The sequence below is a fragment of the Lonchura striata genome, chromosome 14 (assembly GCF_046129695.1).
Source record: "Lonchura striata isolate bLonStr1 chromosome 14, bLonStr1.mat, whole genome shotgun sequence".
NCBI classification, from domain to species: domain Eukaryota; kingdom Metazoa; phylum Chordata; class Aves; order Passeriformes; family Estrildidae; genus Lonchura; species Lonchura striata.
This window is the reverse complement of record NC_134616.1, coordinates 11,693,085-11,718,537: the sequence shown is the minus strand read 5'-3', so window position 1 is coordinate 11,718,537 and position 25,453 is coordinate 11,693,085. Positions and strand designations below refer to the sequence as shown.

At 39.8% G+C, this 25,453-nt stretch overlaps 1 protein-coding gene across 2 annotated transcripts in view; it reads right to left on the bottom strand.

Moving 5' to 3' along the window:
• The window catches only part of TMEM164 (transmembrane protein 164), a 34,863-nt gene extending 12,066 nt beyond the window's left edge, over positions 1-22,797 (bottom strand). Inside the window, exons 1-5 of one of the 2 annotated variants that reach the window (XM_021547860.2) lie at positions 22,682-22,797; positions 21,987-22,417; positions 9,905-9,954; positions 8,261-8,327; positions 2,731-2,809 (exon numbers count right to left, since the gene is read on the bottom strand). In XM_021547860.2, the coding sequence (XP_021403535.1) occupies positions 2,731-2,809; positions 8,261-8,327; positions 9,905-9,954; positions 21,987-22,352 (562 nt within the window). In that variant the 5' untranslated portion in view covers positions 22,353-22,417; positions 22,682-22,797. Of the gene's footprint in view, positions 1-2,730; positions 2,810-8,260; positions 8,328-9,904; positions 9,955-21,986; positions 22,512-22,681 lie in introns of those variants that run through there. The other variant, XM_021547861.2, reaches the window with a different exon arrangement.
• Between the last annotated feature and the right edge of the window lie 2,656 nt (positions 22,798-25,453).

Sequence of the window (25,453 nt, the reverse complement as noted above, 5' to 3'; positions counted from 1 at the left end):
CAAACAGTGACCTGTGAGGTTTGGTTCAACTGCTCCAGCAGTTTCTGGGATGCTGTGTACTGCTCAGATGCATACTGCAGTTCTGGGAGGCAGGTGACACAAGGTGAGATTCATCCAGTAAAATAAAAGTGCCAACTGCAGATAGATGTTATGTGAGAACTGACTTGAGGAAGGACTCTTGTGTGCTGGCTTGTCACATCCACACTACATCTGTTTTGCATGAGAGTCCCTTGGTGCCTCAAAGAAAGATGAGCCACGGCCTAAAAGCATTTCATTTGTCTAGCCTGGCATGCATGCTATGTATACATGCATATATGCACTTAGAAAGAAAATATGTTAAGAAAGGGAAGTATGGAAATTTATATTCACTCAGTACAGAGAGGTGTGAGAGGGAAGAGGAAGAGGAGTTTTTAATCCCCAGAAGGGATCCATGTCCTACAGCTCCAGTGAGTTCACTGTGCAACACCAAAGCCTGAGCTCCAAACACCTCTCTCACCCACGTGCTGCCAAGTGTGGCAAATCCCCCACTCTTACAGGGTCAGGAAGGATATAAAGGTTGCCAGTGCAGCATGACCAGCCTGCACCACTGTAAAAAGCAGCAGGAAAAGACAGAAAATAAATTATTACAGACCTTGCTTATTGTCACCAGTTTCCTTTCAAAGAGGAAAAACTTCAGCAGGCAGTTGGGTATGTGTGCATAGCTGGTGCAATACCTGATTAGGGCATTGTAAGCAAACTGGAGGGTGCAGTTCTCCATAGCCTGAGCCTCAAATCCACTCTGCTTCAGGTCTTCTGCTCACTCTATCTTTGAGAAACATTTGGATCCTCTCAAGGTCACCAGTAATATGGGCAGATTCCCAATAAAACTGAAGTAGTATATTTTTCCAAATATAATCCATTCCTTTCCATTTTTTTCAACTTTCTAGCCTTCAATTACTTCTCTCAATCATAATCCACAGATTCACTAATGGAACTTGCTGTTTACAATACTGAATTCAAGCTGCATGTTGATCAATGTCAGCAATGAAAAAGAAATTTTCACAAGATACAGAACTCAGGACAAAGGCCTGTGTGACCTACTCATAAAATACTTAAACAGAGGCACTAGTGAAATGACAAAATTAACAAATATTTTAAGGCTGCATCATTTTTCCACCAAAAAGGATCTATTAGGTCACTTGTGGCAGGAGCTCATGGGGGTTTTGTTACAGCCAGTCAGGTGACGAGGAGCCAAGTGCATAAGAAATGGAGCAGTCAATAGTTAAACAGCCCAGAGCAATCTCAATCCACGCGTTTAGCCAACGAAGTTCTTTAAGCAATTTTACTGCCATCACGTGAACGTTAGATGGCAGCAAATACCTGCTCATAAATACAGGGCAGGGGTTCAGAATACTGAGCCAGGGTGACAAGTGCAACAGCAAAGCCTTCAAACTGCAAATCCAGCTCTTGTCAGTCCCAAACCCTGAAGAACCTCTACTTCAAAACAAGCAAAAAGCCAAACCAAGCCACCAAAGTATCAAAACTTAAAAGAACACATCAATCATCATCCAAGGCCAAGCCTTTTTAAAGCTAAGGACTGTCTTAAAGTGACCTCAGATGGGAACTCCAAGGCCACCAAATGATTTATTGACATAACAAGAGCTTTGTTTGTCACTACCTACAGTTCACTCCACAGCTGCTTACATTTTCTGTTCCCTACTCTTCACCCTCCTCCTGCAAAGATTATGAGTTTGTGTAACTCCTACAACTACCCTGCACTTTGGCATTATTTGACAGAATTTTAGGATATCAAGGGTGGATAAAAATTAAAACATGGCTGGCATATTTCCCTGATGAAAGAGAAAAAGAATCATCTTTTGAAATATGAGACTTCACTTTTCCTCTGAATCATTTTTCTTGATTCCACTCAGCAGGTCACAGTGCAATCAGGTCACTGCAACACAAAGGTTACAGTGAAATAGGGTGAAGGATTCTAAGTGCCCACTGGCATAAAGCAAAAGGTACCACTTCATACCACTGTTATGAAGGCTACTGAACATGTGGATCACAAATGATCATACTTTATTTTCTGGATGGAACAATCCAGCTCTGCTACAAAATGCAGCTAGAAACATGTCAGCACTAGAGGGGGGCAGAGCACCACACCAGCTGAATGTATAGTGCATTCCCTTTGAGAATCCACAACTAGAAAAATCACTGGCCAGGGAAACAATTTAGGATTCCCAGCCTTACTGAACTATTGTGGCATAAGTGAATGCAATACAGCAATACTGTTAGAAGGGATAACAAGCAATCTAGTTAATTCCAGTGATATGTGTCACTACATTCCACTGGAGCTTCAGAATTTCTGGGATTTATCTAACTAAAGAACTTTTTTTTTTTTTTTTTGGCTCATTTTGTGTCCCGGTACTTCTCAAGAGACATCCAAGAAGGTAAAAAATCTTAAAAATACATCCCACCAACAACCGAGAATATTGCAAGATGGCAGAGATGCTGCTCAAGAAAACAATGCGCAATGTGCAAATACATTCTAAATATCCCTTAAAGCAAAAGACCATTTTTACAATTTTTTGTTTAGTGCCTGACACAACTCATTACCTAGGCTAAAACTCCAACATTAGAACACTAGAACATCAGGAACTATTAATTAAAAACAGAAAAAATTGGTTTAAAAAGTGTTTTCATTCCATAGGACCACTTCAATCCATAGGGAGTAAACTGCCTACCTACCTCCTTTGTGCAGCAGATAGATGGGCACAACATAAAGCATCACATGCTGGATGTAATAAATCTCCATTTCAAATGGAAGCTGTGGAATAAGGAAAATACTTGTAAGTATTTTTCATCACTAACAACCAAGTTGCAAGGAATAATTCTCTTTCTAAACCATGACAATGCCTTCAATTATTTTATCACCTATGCATAATAACAAACATTAATAGTCAGTGCCTTGAAAGTGCAGCTAACAGTACCCATACCATCCCCCTTAACACAAACACTGCACTTCCAGTAGGTAATTCCCAAAATTAGTCAAAAGTACAACCAAGAAGTAACATAAGGTTGCTCTTTCCATTTCTTTGCTAGCATGAATCACCAATAACAATGCAAACCACTCAAATAATTAGATCAGAAATTATGCACACCCCCAGAGAGCAGAAGTCTTTTTAGAAAGAAAATATGCTTGGCACCTTGTAAGGGAACTCCATAAATGAGGTCTTTTATATATATATATATATGCACATATATATATATATATATATATATATATATACACACACAGAAGTAATTACTGAGGAGGCCTGTGCAAAAAATCTAAATACCTGATTTATAGCAACCTGCATGCATGTACAGAATTGCTTGAGCAAATATAAATTAAAATAGAAAATGACTGGTCACTTCTTGGTTTTAAAGACAAGCTGCAGAATTACGTGTAAACAAATTACCAGTTTTTCTCACCTGCTGCCAACTTTTGGGAAATTACAATTAGATACTTGTGTGTTTATTTGAATTAGTGTAAATTCTCTTCTAAGAAGTCAGATACCTAAAATAATACTAAAAATAACTTCAGCCATAACTGTGTTTGAGACTCCTAATCCAGACCCAACTATTTCTAGCTCTTTATCAGTTAGAAAAGGGGATGAAAGTCAGTCCCATCTATAAGTACCTTAGCCTATATCTATTACACTAAAGCAGCACATTTTAAACTGAACAGTAGTAGAAAACACTCAAAAATTCAGAATTCAGCTTTTTACTGCATCTGACTTACAGAGCTGAAAAGCCACACTCTTGCAGTATTTTTCTGAATTGAAAATTGGACAATACCACAAGTATGAAATCTCATGGGAATAATGAAAAACCTTTATTCAAATGCAGACTCATTCTGTCATTTTCCAGCCAGAGGAATTCAGATACAGGACCTACCACTGTGGCTTGTGTGTTGGGAAGCAGGGAGTGGGGAGAAAAGCCTTCCTTTTCTATGACTCTTCTGAGACACTGAAGTCACAGCCTTGAAACTGAAACATTACAGAAATTTCTACATCAACAGAAGAGAGGTTGAAAGAGAGTTTGATTTTCTTCCTAACCAGTAGTAAAACAGTTGGTAAATAACATAGTGATCTTTTAAATTCAACTAACAATTCTTATATCCTATTTTGAATGTAGAAGATTTGATGAATCTAGAAGATTCTAAAACCAAAAAGTCCTGGCATTCCCCCACTGGACACTGTGTGTGTCCTGATGGTAACCTCCAAGGTGGTGAGCCAGCTCCTGTAGGGACTAAGCTAAACCAACCCTCCCATACAATCTGTTGGGTTATTTCATTCCAAGTATTCTGTATCAAAACAAACACCAACAAGGTAACTAAGCAAAAGCAAAAACTTCATGAAAATTGTGTGGTTTCCTAAATCTGAACATTTCCTACTGTCATTGAACAAGACAGAGAGCAAAGTGAGGGAATTAAAATTATTTGGGATGGGGCTAAAGCAGTGATCATAACTGGAGAAAAAGCTGTACCTCTCCCATTTCAGAAACAATTGCTCCTGATATAAACACCACAACATGAGGCACTCACTCCTGCCAAGGAGCATTCTCCATTTATCTGTGGTGTCAAAAGGGCTTCCACAGCCGTGGAGTTGTGAGGATCTGTTACACAAACACTGTGCTGGGACACTCCTGAGAACAGAGTAACAGTTGTTATGCTGCAGTAGTGTTGACAGTATTTTTCTGTGTGTAAAACAAAACATCTTTTTCCCCACTGTAAAAGACTGCTTGTTCTGAAGCCTGGTGATTCTGCAAGTGCATTTCCTGCTATAGAGCTGCAGAGTTGCTGTACAGCCAAGTACTCAAGTTATACAGCCAGGCTACAGCAAACACAAAAAGCAAGCTGCACTGAGCAACTAACTCACCTGCATCTTGTGCCTTGTCTATAAACAGTTTTATCAATAAAAGACTCACTCAACACAAGCACCTTTCACATGTGAGGAGAAACTGGAAATGAAGACAAGGCACAAGGATTTAAAGAATCTCTTTGTGAAAATAAGTAAGACTTCACTTTCTAACTTAAACCAGCTACTGCCCAAAGAGAACAATGAGATCTTTCCATGCACTGAACTGAGCTTAGGAAAATTTATTCAAGGCAGCAGTAGAGTGGAGCCCAGAAGTCAGATATTCTGAGTTCACCCCAAAAGAGCATGGACATAATACTAACTTAGATTAAACATTCAGACACAGCAGCTGGCTTTCAGTGGGCTCACAGGTTGACACTTTGTTCTGGTTTCTGACAGTAGCACTGCACTCTCTGTTAATTATTTATACCCTGGCTCAAGCACTGCAACATTCAAGAGCACCTCCTCCATCATTCTCTACAAAGACTGCAGAATGTGGCAGAAAAGGAATAGAAGGGACTCAACTCTCAGATTCTGGTCTTTCCTGTAGGACATCTAGAACACAGCCAAATAAACACCACACTGTACTGTACCAGCCACTTTCTTAGACATTATCAGTAAACAACACGCTCATACCATTTTAATGCACACAGCTTGTACAAGTGCTCACATATGCACAAACTTTGGCTTTATCACCTACCAGCCACCCAAGCACAATCTCTCAACAGCTCCCCACTGTTCCTGCTGTTTTCTCTTGTGCCAGTTAGATTAAGGCAGTTTAGAGACAACAGTGTGCTACCAAACCTATTCAATTCTGCTGTGCAGGCACAGCCATTGCAGGCAAACAACAACAATACAGCAGCCAATGACTGGAGCATACACAGAATGCACTCAAAGTCCTGCTCAGAGTATGATTCTGCTCCTAACACAGATTTAGAATGTGGATTTCTCAGGCCAAATAGTTCTAAGAATAGAATATAGCAGCTTCTGGAAACATTGAAACTGCACATCTCAGCCATGTGAGCTGACACCCATGTATCCAACACTTCTGGGACATGTCCCGTTTTTCACTTTATCCATATCAACATTTTCAGGACATCAGCTGGCAAAACATCCCCACTTTTAAACTAGTGGAAAGACTTTTATTTAAAATTTGATTAATGCAATGTGAAAGCTCCAGCAAACCCAGTTACTTTCCAAACAGTTGGAGTCTTTGTGGCAGTTAAATGAATTTACATGCACAGCCAGGTTATCAGGACCTACACTCTGTGCCACAGAATATAAATACAGAGTAAAAAGAAATTTTTCTACTGCTATATATCCTCTTATACTTTTCTCGCTCTCTTTTGGAAGCCTAATGCACCAATTCCTTCAGCATCTTCTTCTCCTTTATTTCAGAAAGGGGAAGAAGAACGCAGAAAAGCACTGACTGCACCAGAAACAGTTTTATCATTATCCAATGCCTATCCCAAAGCACAGAATTTAATTCCATCAGCACATGGCAAATAATGTAGCAAATAACTGCAATATTTATGTGCCAAACAAATACGAGTGGGTGCATCTGTTGCTTAAGTCTGTTAACTGTTGGCACCTCAATCTCATGCCAAGGCAGGAAAATATTTTCTTGGAAAGAACAGAATAGACTGACCTCACCTTTCAGGCTACATTTTTTGAACACCATCCCAGGTGCCTGTAATAGTCCAACAAGATTTTTAAACTGCATTGTTTAGCATAGTCTGACTGAAAGATTAAAATAATAGAAGGTAGAAACTTTCTACTCTAGTTTCAGTGAATATGTCAGCTCTCCTTTTTCACTGGCAATACACTACTATTTTAAAAGAATTTTGAAATTACTGAGGTTCTAAAAGAAAAAAACTACAAAAAATTGAGATACATTACAAGAAAATTGAAACCATGAAACTATGCCAGAAGCTTCCAATTTAGGATAACTTAACAGCAAAGCATATTTACAAAAACACATCTGTATCTCATTAAATAATGTAATTGGTAGCAAAAACACACGACACTAACAGACTGTGCCACAAAATGTAAGAGGTGTTCTGGAAATTACTTTGAACAAATTAACACTTACAGTCCAAGTCCTGAAACCCACTAAAACATCCATCATCTACTGAAGCAATGATGGTCTCTCATTCTGAATGATTGAATCAAAAGGTTTTCACTTAGGTATTAAAAAAAACAGAGCAGCCAGCTTAGAAAAAATAAAGGTTTTTTTTGGTTTTTTTTTTTTTTTAATTCCTACTAGGTTTTAGGAGACATTTCCTGTTTCAGGACAATATTGGTGTTAAAAACAAAGTGAGAGTTGTGGAGCAGAATGTGTGTCTGCCATGAGAGTCTGGATCAAGGCAGTGCTGTACAACATCACCCACATTATCCTGTGCCAGAAGAAACATGGAAAAGTGAAAAGCCTGGCAAGCAGCTGTTAGGCCAAAAATATCCTGAATTGTAATTGTTCCGAAAATATTTACTCTTGGACAGTATCTTTTAGCTATTCTGTTCCAAATTATAGGAACAATTTTATAAGTAGTCTTTATCTTTCCTGTTTAATCACCACTGCCCTAATATGAATGAGATCTGTGATAATGGCAGAGAAAATACAAGCTAATGATTTATTAAATAGTTCAACATTTTTTCCTTCAAAGGTTACCCAGACCAATTTTGTCATGCCTAAGGTTATATATACTTAAGAACTAGATGGTTTTAAATACAAAATAAAAAGAGTTTTCCTTATCAGGAAAAGAACACTAGTTTTATTAATTTGTTGCCTCTTCAACAGTACCAAGTTTTAATAAAAATGTAATTGCAAACTGCACATAAGCATTAAGTTTATACTTCATCTTATTTAGACAATCAAGACTTGCAAGTGGAGATCCAGGCTATTTTTTTTTTTGTCCAAGAGACTGAAGTTTTACAGCAGATTTGAAAACTTTTATAGGAAAAAAATAATATCTGCTGTGCCTAATCTTGTGGGAGAGGGAATTACAGCCAACAATAACATTTGGCATCTTCCAGGCCTGAGGAATCTTATATTTACAGAGTTTGAAAAGCCTGAAACTGAATTTTGACCACAGGCCACAAGGCTAACCTGTGAAAGCCTCCTTCAAAGCCATCAAGTTTTCCCTCCATTAATGGCTAGAATGGAGCTAACACTCAATACAGCAGTGCTGTCTTCTCATACCAACTTATAAACATCCAAAAATCCAAGATTGCTATTTTGGCTCCACTGTACTGACCAGGAGTCTGCAGCCTGGTAAATGAACTTTAAAAGGAAAAGCAAAGCAAACATCTGACATCACTCCAAAGATAATATTTTAGAAATAAATAAAAAAGGAGGAGGAAAAGCACATTACACTCACCAGTCGTGTATTAACAACAGGAAACAGCAATGCTAACAGGGCCCCGTTCAGCATATGCATCTGCAACCTTAGAAAAGAGATGAGATATTCTTTTCACCCATGGAAATAAAACGCAATAATAATATTTTCACTTCTTTTATGTAGTATCTCTTCAATAAAAGATATCAAGACACTTAAAAAATGGTTTAGGCTTGAATTTTAATTAAGTCACTACTAAATGCAATAAAACTGGACCAAATCCTATCTTTAAATACACACTTAAAGAATTTCCTAAAGTAGGGCTGCTTTCTGTAATGAGCTTTGGGTTCCTAGAAAGCCTGGGCTGCCCATAATCCTGTTCATGATGCAAGCTGCTAAATAGTTGGAATTCTGCTGTTCATTTGTCTTCCAGAGCTTAATACAGCATCTTTGATAAAGGGTTTTACTCCTCTTTAATGCTGTGCATGAGCAGCTTCAAAGTAAAGCCTTAATAATTTGAAAGAATTCCCTTAAATAAAATAATTACATTTATCAAAATGCAACAGCAAGTCCTAAGCAAAGCACAAGGCAGGAAAGTAGTATTATACACTGTCACTTGTATAGCTTTTAGCCATATTTTGTTGAACTACTGTTGTATCACAGGAATGGATAATTGGTATCAGAACTGTTTCAGTCTATTTTACATTAGACACAAAGTAAAGAATAAACTGTCTCCCACCACTGTCTGTCAAACTCCTAGGAATTTAAAAGTAACTTGAGGGAGGAAAAGGTACTACAATTTTAAAACAGATTTTCAAATATAATTTATATGCTGTCAGGGTGTGAGAAAATAGATATACTCATTCTGAAAAACAACAAATATTGTGGCCTCTGCTCTATAACTGGTCTTTAGCAAAGATTTCCTGGACAGCAGACATATTCTCACACTCTCCAAGAGAGATGCTAATACAGAGTATTAGTTCAGCATAATCCCTGCAGAAATAAGGAATAGCAGGGAAAAGCTGCAGAAACACTGTGTGAGGCATTCCCCCAGCATCATTTTTGCCCAGACTCAGACAAGGAAGAGCAGAGTTTAATGCCACAGTGGCAGCTACAGCCAAATACCACTGCCCACAGAGTCCCTGACCCTCCCCTCAGCACATTGGCTGCAGCCTCAGCTGCTGCTGCAGGCTCTGCTGCTGCAGAACTTAGCAACAACATGCAGTGTTTTAGAAAAGACTGCACAGGTCTGAGAAATACCCAACAAAGCCAGAGAGAATTTGCTTTGCCTATTTAACTTTACCTATCACAATTTTGAAATCAGACCCAGAGTGTCTAAATGGCTTCCAGCAAGGCCCAGTTACTGATTTCTACTGAGGATGGAAAAAAGGTTCAAGGCCCATGACACAAATTATAGTAGCTCCTACATTAACCTGCATTAATCCACTGTTACTGAGCTAATTCCTGTTCATCAGTGAGGTCAAACCCACCAACATACAAGAAGCAAGGATAAGGGGCCCAACACCCTGATTTAAGCCCTGACCCTTTTCAAAGTGTCATTTTTCAATCCAACCAATATGCCTTTCCAACTTGATATTTCCCTTAGTATTTTATAAATTAAGCAGTGATTAACTTCTAAAATACATTGTACAAGTAGACAGAAATACAGTAAGGAAGAGGTAATACCTGAAGAGAATCATTGCAGTCCGACATGGAGGACAGGCAAGAAGAAATATCTGAAATGTTAGAAACAAATTTAAATTAATGACAATGACCTCTTTTAGAATCCATTTTCTAAATCTTTCCTACTCAGTTCTGCATGTCACAAATAATTTCTTGCCAGAAGATGTGTTTACAGCAGAGCTGGAAAAGACTTAAAGTCTTTAACAAATCAAAAGGTCTCCCACTACCTACATATAAAAAGATTAAAGCAGTATGAGCAGCACTGAGGGTTCAGCTTCTGCCAGTGCCTAAAAAACCAGTAAAATTTTAGGCAGTTATTATTTGCATTATAAAAGATCTCTCAAGAACCAGATTACTGTGTCACCAATCTTCTACAGCAGCTCCCTTAATCATGGCGAGGTCCTTGCTGTGCTAAATATCAGCATTTACAACATCATCACTGTCCTTCCCTTCACCAGTGCCAAAACCTCATACTTTAAAAACTTCATATTAGCAAGTCTTGCTCTAGATATGAGCAGGACTTACATAAATGTTCAGTAATATTTTTTTTAATGTTGTCCACTGCTGCAAAGAAGAAACTCTGGTTTACTGTTCAGTATTTCAGCAAAATATGGATCACAGTTTTTACTGCTGTTCCTAAAATAAAGTCATAATATCTTATTTCACTGACAACCAACAAAACAAATTACCACTGAATTGAGTGAGAACATTTGGAGAGTATGTCTGCTTTGTGATGTCAGATTGGACAATTCACCAAATGTGTTTCTTTCAAGCATTGCAGGGTTAGGAAGAGGCCTCCAATGGATACTGAAATTAATTAATACCAGACCATGTACTTGCAGCAATAGAAGAAGTGTTGAAATCTGGATCATCCTACAGAGCCCTTTCATACACAAGGGGCTCCCTGTCATTACTATACAAATAAATGTACAAATTTCAAATATTTTATTTCCAGGTCAAGTTCTTAATATACAGACATCTGTATGTTCAAGTCTCAACACAGCTTAAAACACAACACACACTCAAATTGTTTTTCCCAGTCATACAACACTCTAACAAAGGCACAGTAAGAGAAGCAGCAATTAAATTTAATGGAATTACCATTACATTACATATTTAATGTAACTCAAGACATTTTCTTAGTGAATGCTGTTAAAATCCAATCAGTTTCTCTGAAGTCTTGCATTTAAAAAGCAAGCTATTTCAACTTATTAGGGCAGGTTAAGGATGAAGAGAACATAATAGGTGCATGATTAGAATCACTAATGGATGTTTTCCTGTGCTAAGGGAAACAAAGAAGAAAAAAGTACATGCCAGAAAAATCTTATGAGAGCTCTGTATATCACCTTGCATGGAGCTTCTGGGAAAAGTGTCTAACACTTATTATGTCTCATTATTCCATTGTTGCATATTTTGGAATAAACTTTGTTTATTAACTAAAGTTTCTTGAATTGTGGACTATATTTTCTCTTTTTTGGAGACCATAAATATCTTGTACAGCTCTATTGTGACAAGTATTTTCTCACATGTGACCTGCATGCAGAGTCAAACTTTTTAAACACTTCATGTTATATGTCAACAAATGGAGATATGATATCCAGAGATTCACCAGTTGATCTAGTTTTAAATTTGATTATTTTATCATTTCCTTAAATTCAGAAATCTGACAGGAGATATATGTTACTGTTGAAGCATGGTTAATACTTCCATGAAACAAGTTCTGCTCTTCCAAGGGAGAAATCCATTTCTTTTTATCTCCTACACCTTTAAAAACAAACAACAACAACAACAAAAAAAAAACCAAAACAAAAAAACACCCCAACCTTATAGGTTGATCTTTTTGTCTGTATGCACAAAATAAATAAACTACAACATCTTAATAATATTAGACCCTTCTTTTTCTAACACACTGCAGAACACCCCAACTACTACATGGTAGAGCAGAAGCTACATTTTGAGTCTGAGTACTGTCTGAATCCCAGCACTGAGAACTAAAACAGCTCACATTTAAAAAGGATGGCAGTCTTACAAGGAATGAGAGGGACATACCAACTTAAATCACTTCACTACCATGGAGACAAGCAAAGAAGAGAACACGATTCACAGCTGACTGTTTTTATTTCAACTCTACTGAAAGAAACAGTTTCAGAACCTCATGAGGGGGAAACCAAATATTTAACACTTTTAAGCATGAAAATCTCTCCGTTAAAGGGATCTTTCAGAAAATAAGCCTGACTTCCAATTTTCATGACAGAAGAAAAATCATAACCAGAATTTTTATGCTAAAAGTTTAGGATCATGGAAGAGATTTTCAAATGCTTCAGCTTTAACAGCTTAATATCAACATTTTCTCTCTACTTATGTAGATACTTGCCATGATAAATCTCAACTTCTTACGGGAAATTTTAAAGGACACACTTGTATCTGATTTTCAAAGAGTTGTATAAAAAGTGTCATTACTCAACTCAGAGTATCAGCAGTCTTAAATACAGTTCACAGCAGACAGGCTCAAACTCCAACACAAGTGTTCCCACACTGATCCCATAATCCTACTACTTTTCACTGTCATATTGGAAATCCAATCCTTTGCCTTGTAGGAGGGAACAGTTCTGTTCCACAAACCAAAGAATCCTGAGTTAAATCAGCAGCAGGGCTGTGCAGAGCTCCCAGCCTGTGTTCTCCTGCAGAACTCCTGAGTTTTGAGGGCTCAGAGTCCCCAGCCCAGCTGGCACTGCAGAGCTCCAGCAGACACACTCACATGCAGTGTGTATGGTACACCACAGTAAGGGGGTTCTCCTTGCCCAAGGCAGAATAACTCAGCTTTCAGTTTAGAAGAAACACTAGGAAACTACTTCAAGATCCCCTCTTCTTCCGTCACCTTACAGATGAAATAACAAAAGAATTAGCCCCAAACAGACAAAATTAACTATTTTAGATGGGAAAAATTAACTACAAAATATACATTGCCTGATAGGCTGGATTATGAGATTAGTTCTGAACACTGCCTTTCCCTTCCACTGCCAAAAAAAAAAAAAGTTACAAACCATCCTCCACACAGGGATCAATATCTGCAAAAGACTGCAGGCACATGGATGCAGGAGAAAGAGGAAGTACAAAATTGTGTGTGGCATTGAAGAAATGCAGAGATAAGAAGTCCTAGATGGGGATAATACTGAGAGCCAGGATGGCTGAAGAAGCAGAAGCACAGGACCAGAAGATTCTACAACTGTTCTCAGGCAGTAAAATGCAGAGTATCTCCTAACACTGGTTAATCCACAGAAGTTCACTTCAACCTTGAGGACCCAAGGTTGAGATAGAGATAAGCTTTAATAAATCTGCATTGAAATAAATATTTTCACTCTGCTAGGTTGATCAAAGTACTCTCCAGAGCAGAAGAGATTAAAAGGTATGTTTAAAAGGCTAAGATGTAGTGAAGTACACTTACCTCAGGGTGGTAAGCTTAAGTGTACTTTACTGTACTTGTGAAAATCATCTGTTTTCCCTTTACAATAAGGCAAGGAAGATCCAAGCAGATGGACAATTTAAGAGATGTGAAAGATTTTGTCAATCAACTCTAAAATTTATTTTTAATTAAGTTCAAAACAATCATTCTATCATTTATCAGAAAGCAATCCTTTAACAACTCCAGCATGCAGCTTTGAGTCAGCATTTCTTTCTGTACAAACTATCAAGTCAGCATAGAACAGCTATCACTTAAAAGCCATCACTTGCCTTCTAAAAGAGAATTTAAATAAAAATTAAAAATCTGGTCTGTGGTTTGACAAGTTCAGACTGCTAAATCTGGGAAAAAAAAAGAAAATATACCAAAAGATGTTACATTCTAATTGCTAAATAGGAGCAAGTTGAATGTATTCAATATTTTAGCATAAAAATCACTGCTGCCTCACTGCAGCTGTCAGACAGGTTCAGGGATTAATGTGTCCTATGGTAAATTAGTGGTAAGGATACTCATGATCCAAAGCAAAACTGCTGGCAGCATTAAGAAATACTACAATAAAAGTAGTTTGTGTGTAACAAAAACTGGACTCTGGAACACAATGAGCTGCTTGTCCCTGGTTCCACCCTCCAGCTTCCCAGTTCTACCCAGGGATGGAAGATGTGTAGCAAGCTGAACAGCTTCCATCCTCTACAATCTAATGCATTGTAAATGAGACATGTCCATTGGGACATTCTAGGTTAGTCTCCCCTTCCACAGGCTTAGTTTGTTTAATCAGCAAACCCATATTCAGCTTCTTCCTTCTAGAGTCTTAGGTGAAAGATTTCTAGACTTCTCATAGTTCAGGATTAATTATTAACACATGACTCAGGTCTTTCTATGAGTGCATTAGCATTAGCTGTCACACCTTAGGAATTAGTATTTCAGAAGTCACTGAAATTACTTTTCCTTTATCTCTAATTACTATCTGCACCAGCCCTTCACTAGTAGTGGGTTACTTGATTTCCCATTCTTAAATCAGTGCTTATACAAAACCTGACAATTAAAAATATATCTGAGGTAAAAGAACAAAGAGGCTGAATTAAAAAAAAAAATCCTAATTCCAATTTCTTAAGAAAATTTAATTTACACTGAAAATTTAGATTAACTTGCATCTCCCTCTGCCAGTGACACATGAGTTCACAAGAAGATTCTCATGTGTATATTCCCTTTTGTTACTTTTCCCCCTGAGCAGGATGTTTTGTGTTGGTTTTCTACAAAAGCAAAATCATCATAGAAAAGACCAACTCCACTCTGAGCCACCAACACCTTTTCTTGTCACAGTTTGAAATTCCTTATTTTGTAGGATTTTACAACAGAAATTCTTAGTCTTTAAAAACACAAGACAATAAGTAACCAACAGCCTTACTACAGATGATTCTTACCAATTAAATAGTAACACAATCTATAAAAAGCTACAGCATACAACATTGTATTCCTGATAGTTCAAGCTGGCATTTCACTAACCAACAAAGTATTACAAACCATTAAATTTGCTTGACACTAATTACTTGGCCATCTGAATAAACAAACCCTCACCACATCAATCCAAAGCCCTGAGGAAGTGCCACCAGAAACACGAGTCCCATTACACTCTGCAGGTTCCAAACTGGTGGCACAGGATTTGTTCCTGGTGCACACAGACAGGGGTCAGACTGCTGCAGGGGATGTGGCTGGTGTACAGCCCCCTAGGTAAAACTCAGCACCTGGCACTGGCACCACTGACAGCAAACAAGGGCTTCTTAGCCTGGAAATCATGAGATGAAAGACATCTGGAATTTATAAGGTGTCCAGTGTTGGTACTGCTGCTGTTTTCATTCACCACTCCACTGAAATCTTGGTGGCCTCAGGGAGCTACTCCTGAAATATCAGTCTAAGTTACCAGCAAACAACCTACATGGAATGGTGTGTGAAACTACCAAATAAGATTTAAAAATCCATCCTAAAAATATATAGCCAACAGCAATACATCATAACACTGGATAGTACACTGAAAGCTCTGTTCTGAAAAAAAATCTAAATAGAAGAAAAAAGAAACAAAGAGAGGCCTCTATCTCCCTAATATGTTCCTCAAACTATACAAGTCACACTTTGACTGATATTTGCTTTAAATCTGTGATGATCTCATCAAAACAAACCAATATCTGGTTACCTAATCATTCATCTAGTGGACTTTAGATGATAACAGTGTAAATATTTGGGGTCAGAGAAAGCTAAGCTTTTTCATCCACAGTTTCCAATCATCCAGTTCCTACTCCTGCTTAGAGAGCAAGATACCCATTGTCAACTCCCTACTTTTTATGTTCTTTTCTCCTAAAATATTCAGAATAAAAGAGAGAATTATCTAAGAATGCATTACAGCCTGAAGCACATCAGTATTTCTAAATTCTAGCAACTTCAAAACAAAGGCTTCACTTAGAGCTTTGGACTCCAATTCCTGATCTAGAACATCCACCAGCATCATGATGTGTTCCTGTGGTTCCTGACACCTGGACTAAAGCTTAGATTAAAGCATCACAGGCCAAATCTTGTTAAATTGAAAAGGGTGGTCCATAATCACTTCAAACAAAGAAAACTGAATCACAGCCTTAGGACACATTTGCTATCTTCTTTATACTAAACAAAAAATTACTCTTATATCTGACCAAGAAACCCTGCCTTGCCTCATACTAATACTTCCCCATTTCTCTACTATATGCTGGGATTGACTAAAAGTAAACACAATGGTGGAACAAAGTATATCCAGTGTTAAAGCTATCACAAAAAAGCTTTTCCTCAGTCCTATATGTAATTATTACAATAATTGCAGTATCAGTAAAAGCTTCTATACTCCAGCTGATTGTGTTTTTAAACACAACAAAATAATTGCTTAAAAATAATACAAATAAAACAAATTAAGACAAAAGTAACAATTAAGAAAAAACATGACAGTTCAGGGAACCAGGGGCAGATTAAGCTATCCAAGCATGTCCTGGTGTTCTGAAGGCCAGCCCAATGGTTCTGGAGCCCTGCAGACTGGGGATAAAGGAGCTGATGGATTGTCCCTGAGCTGTCACTTCCTATCTGTGTCCCTGAGGCTGCTATCAGCCTCCTGGAAGGAAAATGCTCTCCTTTGCAAGAAATGAGGCTTGCCACCAAGAAGCACTGGTGCTGTCAGTGCTTTAATTCTTCTTCATCTGCCCTTTTTCACCATACACCAGCATGAATTTCCTCTCTAGCCATCAGCTGTAAGGAAAACCATCACAAGTTAACTTGCAACTATATAAAGACTTATGTTCCTAGATTTACACTTTGAAAAATGTATATATTTTCATAGGAATTTTTGTCCCTTTTATTTTAATTCAATATTTTGAAGAGACAGAATATAAAGAAATATACACAATTTAAGTGATTCTTCCAAATACTACAGAGCATATAGGAACCATGTACACAAATTTAAAGGAAAAAAAAGAGAGGAAGTAAGCAATTAATTAGATATATTTTGGTACATATTCCCAAATGATGTAGAATTCAGTCAAGCTTTGTTTATTATGTAAGTTCTGAAAACAGCCCATTGTTTCAAAAAGCAGTAACTTCTTTTGCAGAGGACAGAAAGGATCCAGGTCTCTAAAGAAGCCAGAACTGGAAATAATGAACACAGAATTTAGTATTTACTGAGCTGCAGATGCACTTAGCACTCACTTTATTTATGCAAACATCAGACCAAAATCACTAGGTGAAACCTATCCTTCTTTCCACCTATTGCTTCCTTTTTACACTTTTCTTTGCCTAAAAAGATCACCAAAGCAATAACCCAGGAAAACAGATGTTTCCTACAAACACACTTTTCTTTATTCCAAACAAATGTCAGTCCTTAACCGGCTGAAGTGAAATAATTCAGTGAAGAGAATTACAATAACTGACCAGCTGTAATTTACCACTGAGAAATTATTTTTGCAAAACTCTTTATAGAATAGAATTACAACATTTATTTTAAGATTGACATTAAAGCATCATTCTGGAAGAAGGCTTGGACATACTAAAGTTCAAAATCCACAACAGTTTACAAGAACAACTGGCTGTCGTTCAACCCATCATTTTAAGATTAGACTGCAGTCATGTTTCTGCCACTTCATTAAGGTTTCAATAAAATTATACACATGCCATTTGAATGTCTACAGACTGATCAGTCAGAACCTTCAGTGTTTTAAACTGAAGAACATTCTAAAAAGAAATACATTATCATAATCACATAATCATTAAGATTGGAAAGGACCTTTTGAGATTCCATCACCCTACCAGTGTTACCTACATCCTCCAATTTAGATGGCTTTTTCCTTACTTTTTTCTTTTTTTTGGTTACAAATTTCTCTATTGCAATACAGACTAATTTTAGTTCTGAGTCCTGTCTACACTTAATTGCCTTTTAACTCCACCTGGGTGTCTTCAGGACATCAAGAGACACCTGTGTTAACTCATTTGCATTAAGATACCTTAATTGTGAATACCAAGTTGCAAATTCTGTGTATCAAATTACAAAATGGGGGTACAGGAACAAGTTTTTTTTTCATAAATTCTAACTGCTCCTTCACTAAATGTGAAATGAAGAACTGCTACATGAACACAAGGGGTTTGGCTGAAAAGTAACTTCTTAGGTTGCAATGCAAGATGTAATCAAAAGTATGTATTCTATTACCAGCTGTTAAAACCAGGTGGGGCAGTGCTCTTCATCTCCTCCACCACCCATCCTCCCTCCAGGAGATATTTTCTATTAATGGGCCATTGTGTCTCACTGCATGACTGAGAAAGTTTCATCATCCCAGGGTGAGATGTTCCAGCTGGGGGAGGAGCCAAGCACTCCTACCTGGATAGAATCTGAGACTTGGAGCACCACAGCCAGCCTGTTCCCACTGGATTCCCAGAGGAAGGCCAGACCCATCTGCACCACCACTGGGCCTTCAGAGGAAAACTCCACCCTTTATAGGATCACTGCTCCAACAGAACCACAGCTGTCACTGCAGGAGGGCTGCAGCCACCATTTAGTGGGACTGCTGCCACCACCCTGACCCACAGAGTGCCAGGTTGTATCCTGATTCTGTCAGTGCCTTTGTACTACTGCATTTCATTTTAATGTTCCTATTAAATTGTAGTTCTGACATGGGATCTCTCACTGGTTTGCTTTCAAAGCAGTACAACTAATAAAAAATTAAAGTTTAAAGAATACAAAATAGATAAAGAAAATTGGTTACAAGTAATTTGGTTTGACATTGCAAAGAGTGGCATTTTCCTTTCACCTCACTAAAGCATGCTCATAGACAGGAACACAGCACTTGTGTCTGTACTTCTCAACAAGCACACTGGCTGCAGCTCAAGATCTCCTTCACAAAGCTTGTAAAGAAATCAATAGTGCTGTATTTGGCTCTTGAGGGAATCTTTCTTCATGCTGCTCAATCAGAAACTTTAAAGATTTCCTTCACATAGCCAATTTCAATACCACAATTATGTCCCCAAAAATAATAGAAAGAAGTAATGTCTTGAAAATATAACACCTGGCTCCTAAAACATATGCTGATTTTTGTTTCCTGCTATGGAAAGGCAAATAGGTTTTGAACAGCCTAGAGACTTAATGTTTTCCTTTTATGTCAGGTCTGCAGCAGCACCAATCCAATCATATTGCCAATCCTAAAAGTAGAGTGGTTTGTGACTTGTTCTTGTTTTCTTTTTTTAATAGAGGCATTCAAATAACTATCACAAAGACCATTTTTTTATGTAAAGAAAGAGTTCAGTATGAACTCCTACACAGACTTCTCCCCTTGCTGCACCACACACTAAGTAAACACCATGCTGCACAAACAAGCCCCATCCCCACCCCACAGCTGGAAGAAAAGCACACCAGTTTCTATTCACCTTTGTTACAAAAGACATATTTTTTAAGACTTGAAGGATTTCTCTCCCAATGATGCTGCATGCATGACACTGAAGAAACACCCTTCTTCCTCCAAAAGCTAAGCAAGAAGCCAAAACCCAGAACAGGAAATGAGTGCCACGGCTTCTAGTAATTCAACCAGATGACAGGATGGCAACAAATTCTGGGAAGCTGATTAACCATGAGACCTGCTGAGGCAGTTAAATACATTCATTTGATCAACACTTCATCCTTGCAATGACACATCTAAACTAGTTCTTTCCACTTATGAAAAGATTTGAACACAGGTTGGCATGATAGGCAGAAATTAAACACCTGGTCAGAACAGACTCATTTCTAAAACTCAGTAGCCATTGTATTACACAGTTTTGTCTGCCCAAATGCACACACATCTAACTTCCATTTTACTTTGATCTCATTTTAGTCTAAAGTCTTTTAAGAGCAGGAATTTTGCTTTTGTCCAGGGAAAACCTGAAACATAACTTTCAGTTTCAAATATTTTTGGCTCAGAGCCCAGAGTGTTTGTTGCTGAGGTGAAACAGTCTCAGCTGAAGAAAATGAAAACAGAAATAGAGTGAAAGAAGAGACCTTTATCAACAGCTACTGTTGGCTTCCCTTTGAAGTGATCTTGATTGTCGTAGAACGTTTCATCTCTTCACCTTCTACTTTGTTCATTCTATTATTTAGACCCTGCAGGATTATGTACACACTACTACAAGAAGAGAAGGGAAGGACAAATTCTATTTTCATATATTTCATCTTGAAAATCTGTTGCCCTCAGCAAACTCAGGCTAGGAAAACAATGTTTTCCAACTATGTGTTACTCGTCTGCTGGTGGAGGTCACTGACTATCTTTGGCTCTAACTCTTTGTCTGCTGAGAGCCACTGGTTTTGCTATTATTTTCTTTCTCTACATTAAGCCTAGGCCTATTTCTAATACATTGTTTTAAGGATAAAGGGGCATGATTTCTACATTTTGCCAATAAACTCACCTTTTCAATATCACAAATGCTGGAACACCATTTCTAGTGAGTAATTAGCATAGGATTATTTTTAAAACTTCACAATTAGTCAAAAGAGATTCAGAAATGGCAATGCCTGACTACAGAGCTTAATTCTCAATTGACTCCATCTCCCTTTCAGGAGCCATTATTGAAAGAGGTGAACAGAGCTGTCCCAGGTCTGTGCAAGCAATCATCTGAATACTTGTCATTAACATCATAACATAAAGGCAACTAAATTTTCAAATCCTACTGCTAATACATCCTCATCTCTTTTCCAGAGAATTAATAGGAAAATTTCCCAGTTACTATTGAGTACTGCCTAGAAAGAGAATGTGGCCATATTATTTAAATTATTTCTACATAGTCCTGGCACACCTTCACCCCAACGCTGACTGACTGCACAACAATCCTTATCACTTCAAGGGAAGGAAGTGTCCTATGCTGTAAATTACTGAGCAAGCACTACATCACAGCCTAGGAATTTACATAGCCTACTTATTATTTCTGGAGCTGTAAATTAATTGCTGTAAGGGTCTTGAATATAGCTGTATCAGCTTCTTTCCTCTCCACCCCACCCCTTGAAATAAAACCCATCTCTCAAACTGCTGGAACAACTGGAAAAGATGTTTCCCTGCCTTTTAGGAAATGCTCTCCAGGTGCCAGATCCAACAACTGCCAAGATCAGATTCAGCCCAGATCACCTCACATTCTGCAATAGGAGACCCAATAGGCATTGATCTGATTTGTATCTGTTATTGATCTTAGACAGACACTGCTACCATGGCAACTTTTATGAAAGCCTTTTTGACATTCTTCAATTAATTCTTGACCTTGAAGTTTTTAAGCTATTCAGTGTTGAGGGTACAAAATTAGCAAAATAACAATATTTTTGACATCTGCAACACTCCTTAATGAGCTCAGTGAAACTGATAGTTAAGTACATGCACAGGACTATTAACAAACACAATTTATAAGTTTTAGATAGCCCAGTTCATTAACAGTTTGTCTACGTATCCATTATTTTGAAGTCTATACAAATTGCACATGATTACACATCAACAACCATGCCACAAGTCATAAAAGGAAATGGTTTATCCACACATATTAGGCCACATCAGTTTGTTCACCCCACATATGAGAAACAGGTAACATCTGTTTCTTTACTATTCAGCCTCTAAAATTAGAAAGGTAAACCAACAGTATCTGCACAATGAGTAATTTGTTTCTCCAACACCTTCACAAAATATAATCACACCCCTAGAAGGCACTTGCTTGAAAAAGCTGCACATAAATTATATAGCTGGTTTTGCATTTAATCTTGTTTTCATTACATTTGGTGCAAATTTTAGCACTGCTGTCAGTGAAAACAGCACCTTCTATTCTTGAAGCAAGGATCAGGTGAAGGCAAGTGATGAGTAAGCCTTAATTACTTACACTTTCAACCAGAGTTCAGGACATTAGTTATAGCTACAAATTTCACTTTTCATCTGATTTGGACTTTTTTATAAATTTTGATTCAGCTGACCAAAACCTATGATTTAAAATATTTATACCATTCTTGGCATTTGTATTTTTGCTAGGCACTTGTAGTCCACAAACCGACTACGGGAGGGAAAAAAAATACTGCTTTGCAAGTGCATCACAAAAGCAAACTTCCAGGTGACCCTGCACAAGCCTTACCTGCATCACGGTGACCACGTGGCAGGGATTCAGGAGGTAAATGACAGTCCTGGTGGCGAACTTGAACCCCACCTCCAGCCCGAAGATGAGGCAGAGCAGCACCAGCAGCGCGTTCTTGCCCAGGCTCTCCTGCTTAGTCTGGGGCTGCTGCAGCAGATTCTCCAGCTCCTGGACATGCTGCTGCCGGAGCTTCCACAGGGACACGAGGATCTCCACGGTGCCCACGCTGAGGAAGACCAAACTCTCCAGCAAGCGCTGCCGGCCGGAGAGAAAGGCGGCGCATTCCGGCCCCCCATTGCCGGCAAAGCTGGGGTCCACCCCGCCGTACATCCAGTCCAGGAGGTTGTGCAGGCTGTAGCGAGACATGGCGGGTACCTCTTCTCCAGGAACAGGTAGGAGCAAGGCGGAATCAAAGCCGGAACACTGCCGGGCTGAGGAAGCACGAAACGCCAAGAGTAGCCGCTGCAGCCCTTCCCGGCCAGGCTCCGTGAGCAGCGGGCAGCTCCGCTCGGCGCACGGGCACTTCCCGTCCCTCCCGCTGCCCGGAGGAGAGCCGCACGCAGCCTGAGGGAGGCAGAGGCCGCAGCTGCACGGAGCCTGCCAGCTCCAGACCCCCTCCCCGGGACCCCTCCTCTCCCCGCCCGGCTCTGCCGCCCACCGCTCGCCCCTTCCTCCCCGTCCTGGGCTGCCCTTACCCGCGGCCAGCGCCGTACCCAGCCCCCGAGCCCGCCCCGCCGTGCCTCCGCGGGCGGGCGGCTGTCAGGGAGCGGCAGGCCCGGCGCCCCCGGCCATGGCGCCGGCCCGGGCGAGGCACGGGAAGGAGGAAGCGCCGCTAGGCTCGGCGGCAGCGCCGGCACGGCCGAGACTGCGGGCCCGAGCGGGCGGGCCGCTCCCCGCGGCTGGCCCGGCCCTTGCCCGGCGCCGCAGCATCACCCCACCGACGTGCCTGACTCACGCCGAAAAATGGACGAGCCCCCGAATTGGCTGCGCCCGCCGCCCGCTCCTCCCTCCCGCACGGCTGCGCCCGCCCCGCTCCGCTCCCCGCCGCCTCCCTTCGCCGCCTTCCCTCGGCGGGTGCGCGCTCCCCGTCCGCGCCTCCCTCCCGCCTCTTGTCCCTGATTTCGCCCCCCTTCCTCCTCCTCCTCCTCCTTCCTCCTCCTTCCTCCTCCTCCTCCTCCTCCTCCTCCTCGCAGCTGCCCGCGGTTCGTCCCCTCAGTGCCACGGGCCGGGCGGGCGGCAAGGACCGGGCGCAGCTCTGCGCGCCCGTCAGCGCGGTCGGGTTCGCCGAGCAGACGGCAGCGACCTCGACTCGATAAACGAGTTTTCCAAGTGCCGTTGAAGCAGATATAGGTAGGTCGGACGAGGAAGGACAAATGAGAGCGGGGCTCCGGTCTGGACATGGGCAGATGCCTGCAGCCAGGCGTGCCCAGTGCCTTGCACAGAGCGCAGACCCCACTTGTGTCAGTGCTTAGACGATTTACTGCCATGTGTGCCCTGTGCAGCGGAGCACGGGTTTGGTTCCTGGTTTGTGGCATTGTGAAGAGGTTGTATTGCAAATATGTAACTCTGTCTGAAAGACCAAGGTCCGTAGAGAACCAGAGAGAGTAGCAGGTTAAGGGGATATTTTCAAGGCAATTAGAGTGAGGTCATCCCCGAGAGCTGTCTCCTACCGATTTTATTTCACATTACCTGCGTGCAACCCCATCCTGATTATTTCAGGGCTTTCCTTCTCCACAGGACAGCACTAGGACAGCACCATCACTGGCCAAACTGTTGAGCCTGATTAATTGAAAATAAAAGCTTAGTTCCACAAAAAAGTTTGAAAAGACCAGTTGGATATCAATACTGGCTGAGCCAAAGTTATTTCTATATAGACACAGCAGCAGCAACACCTGGTCTGTAAAGCTGGAGGATATATGTCACTGCCATTCTGCTGTGGAAGAAATTACTCCCCTTTTTGGGAAAGAAGGATCCAACCAGGCTTTTCCAAAATCTTCAAGGACTTCTTTCCACAATTTGAGCTTAATAAGAATTCTACAAAATGCTGGCTTTTCAGTCACTACTGATTGATTAAAACACCTATTGTTGATGTAAACCTGCAGCACGATGTTCCTGTAAATTCCTCCCCCATTAACCAGACACACACATACCTGCAACACACTCACGCTGCACTACCCTGCTTCACAGCCTGAATACTCAAGTAATTCAGCATTAACGCCAATATTTTCAGTTTTCTTCTTCCTCTATTTCTAAGCTGTAGGATTACTGTTCAAAAAGATGCTCTATTTCTAAAACACAGGATGACTGCTCACAAAGCACAGAGTACTGTCTCTTAGGGGCCTACCAATGAACAACCTGGGACAAATCTGTCCCCTTCCACTCCCTCAGTCACATACAAGAGGGCAGCTACTGCTGCTAGAAGCAATCCCAAGCAGTTTTATACCTTGTCTCTGCATTTCACTGTCTCACCTTTGTCAGTGTCTGGGGTCTGGTTCTCTGACTTCTTTCTTGAGTTATCTTTGGTGAAGTGAAAACTCCTTTCCATCAGAGCAGCACTACGTTGTCAGATGTAGTGATTTCTTTAGAATATGGCCTAGCCTCAAGAACATGAGGGCTTGGTTGGTTGGTTTGGGGTTGTTGTGTATTTTTCAGAGCTGGCCAGTGAAGAATAGCTGTCTGAAAACATGAAAGTGAGCAGCATTTTGCTCACAAAAAAGAGTGTTTGTAAAATGTCAGCTTGTCCATTGAAGAGGAAGGAAAGAGAACAGCTAAATAAAAACAAGTCATGAAAGCTAAAGATTTAAGCAGTCAATAATTAAGATCTCATAGGAAGGAAGTTTAAAAAAAGGAGTTAAGAAAAGGAATGATGCTTTAGAAAATAATTCAAAGGGCCATTTATCCCAATTGTGAGTAGAACAGAAATAGCAGTAAGCTTAGCCTGGCCACATCATGAGGTCTCTATTGACCTTAAACACATGAAGAAAATGCAAAGGAAGATGGGTCAAATCACTAATAATAAGAAAGAAATACTAAAAAAGGTGTTGCTGCAAAACCACTGAATTGTCAAGAGCTACCAGATAAAAACTGCTCTTTACATATATTTTTACTAAGAAGGATATAGATAAATTATTAACTCCCTACTCAACAGAGAAGAAAATCTATCAACAAATTATGAATACAGCTAAAGGGATTGGTGTTTCTGTTGTATTAGACTTACAAAAAAGACCATGCACAAGCAGATAGTTGGAGCTGGTGATGCTGAGAACAAAATTATCTGAGCCCAGAGTAGATAAAGAACAGACAAAGAACACTCAGATGAACCAAATGTTTTCAGTTTGAGTCTAATGAACGTGTTTCAAAGACAATTGAAAAATGGGAAAACAGAAGCAGCAACTGTACATTGCTGTTATCAGAGGGGGGATAGAGCCAGAGAAATACAGCTCAATTTAAGTGTAACTATGTTAAAT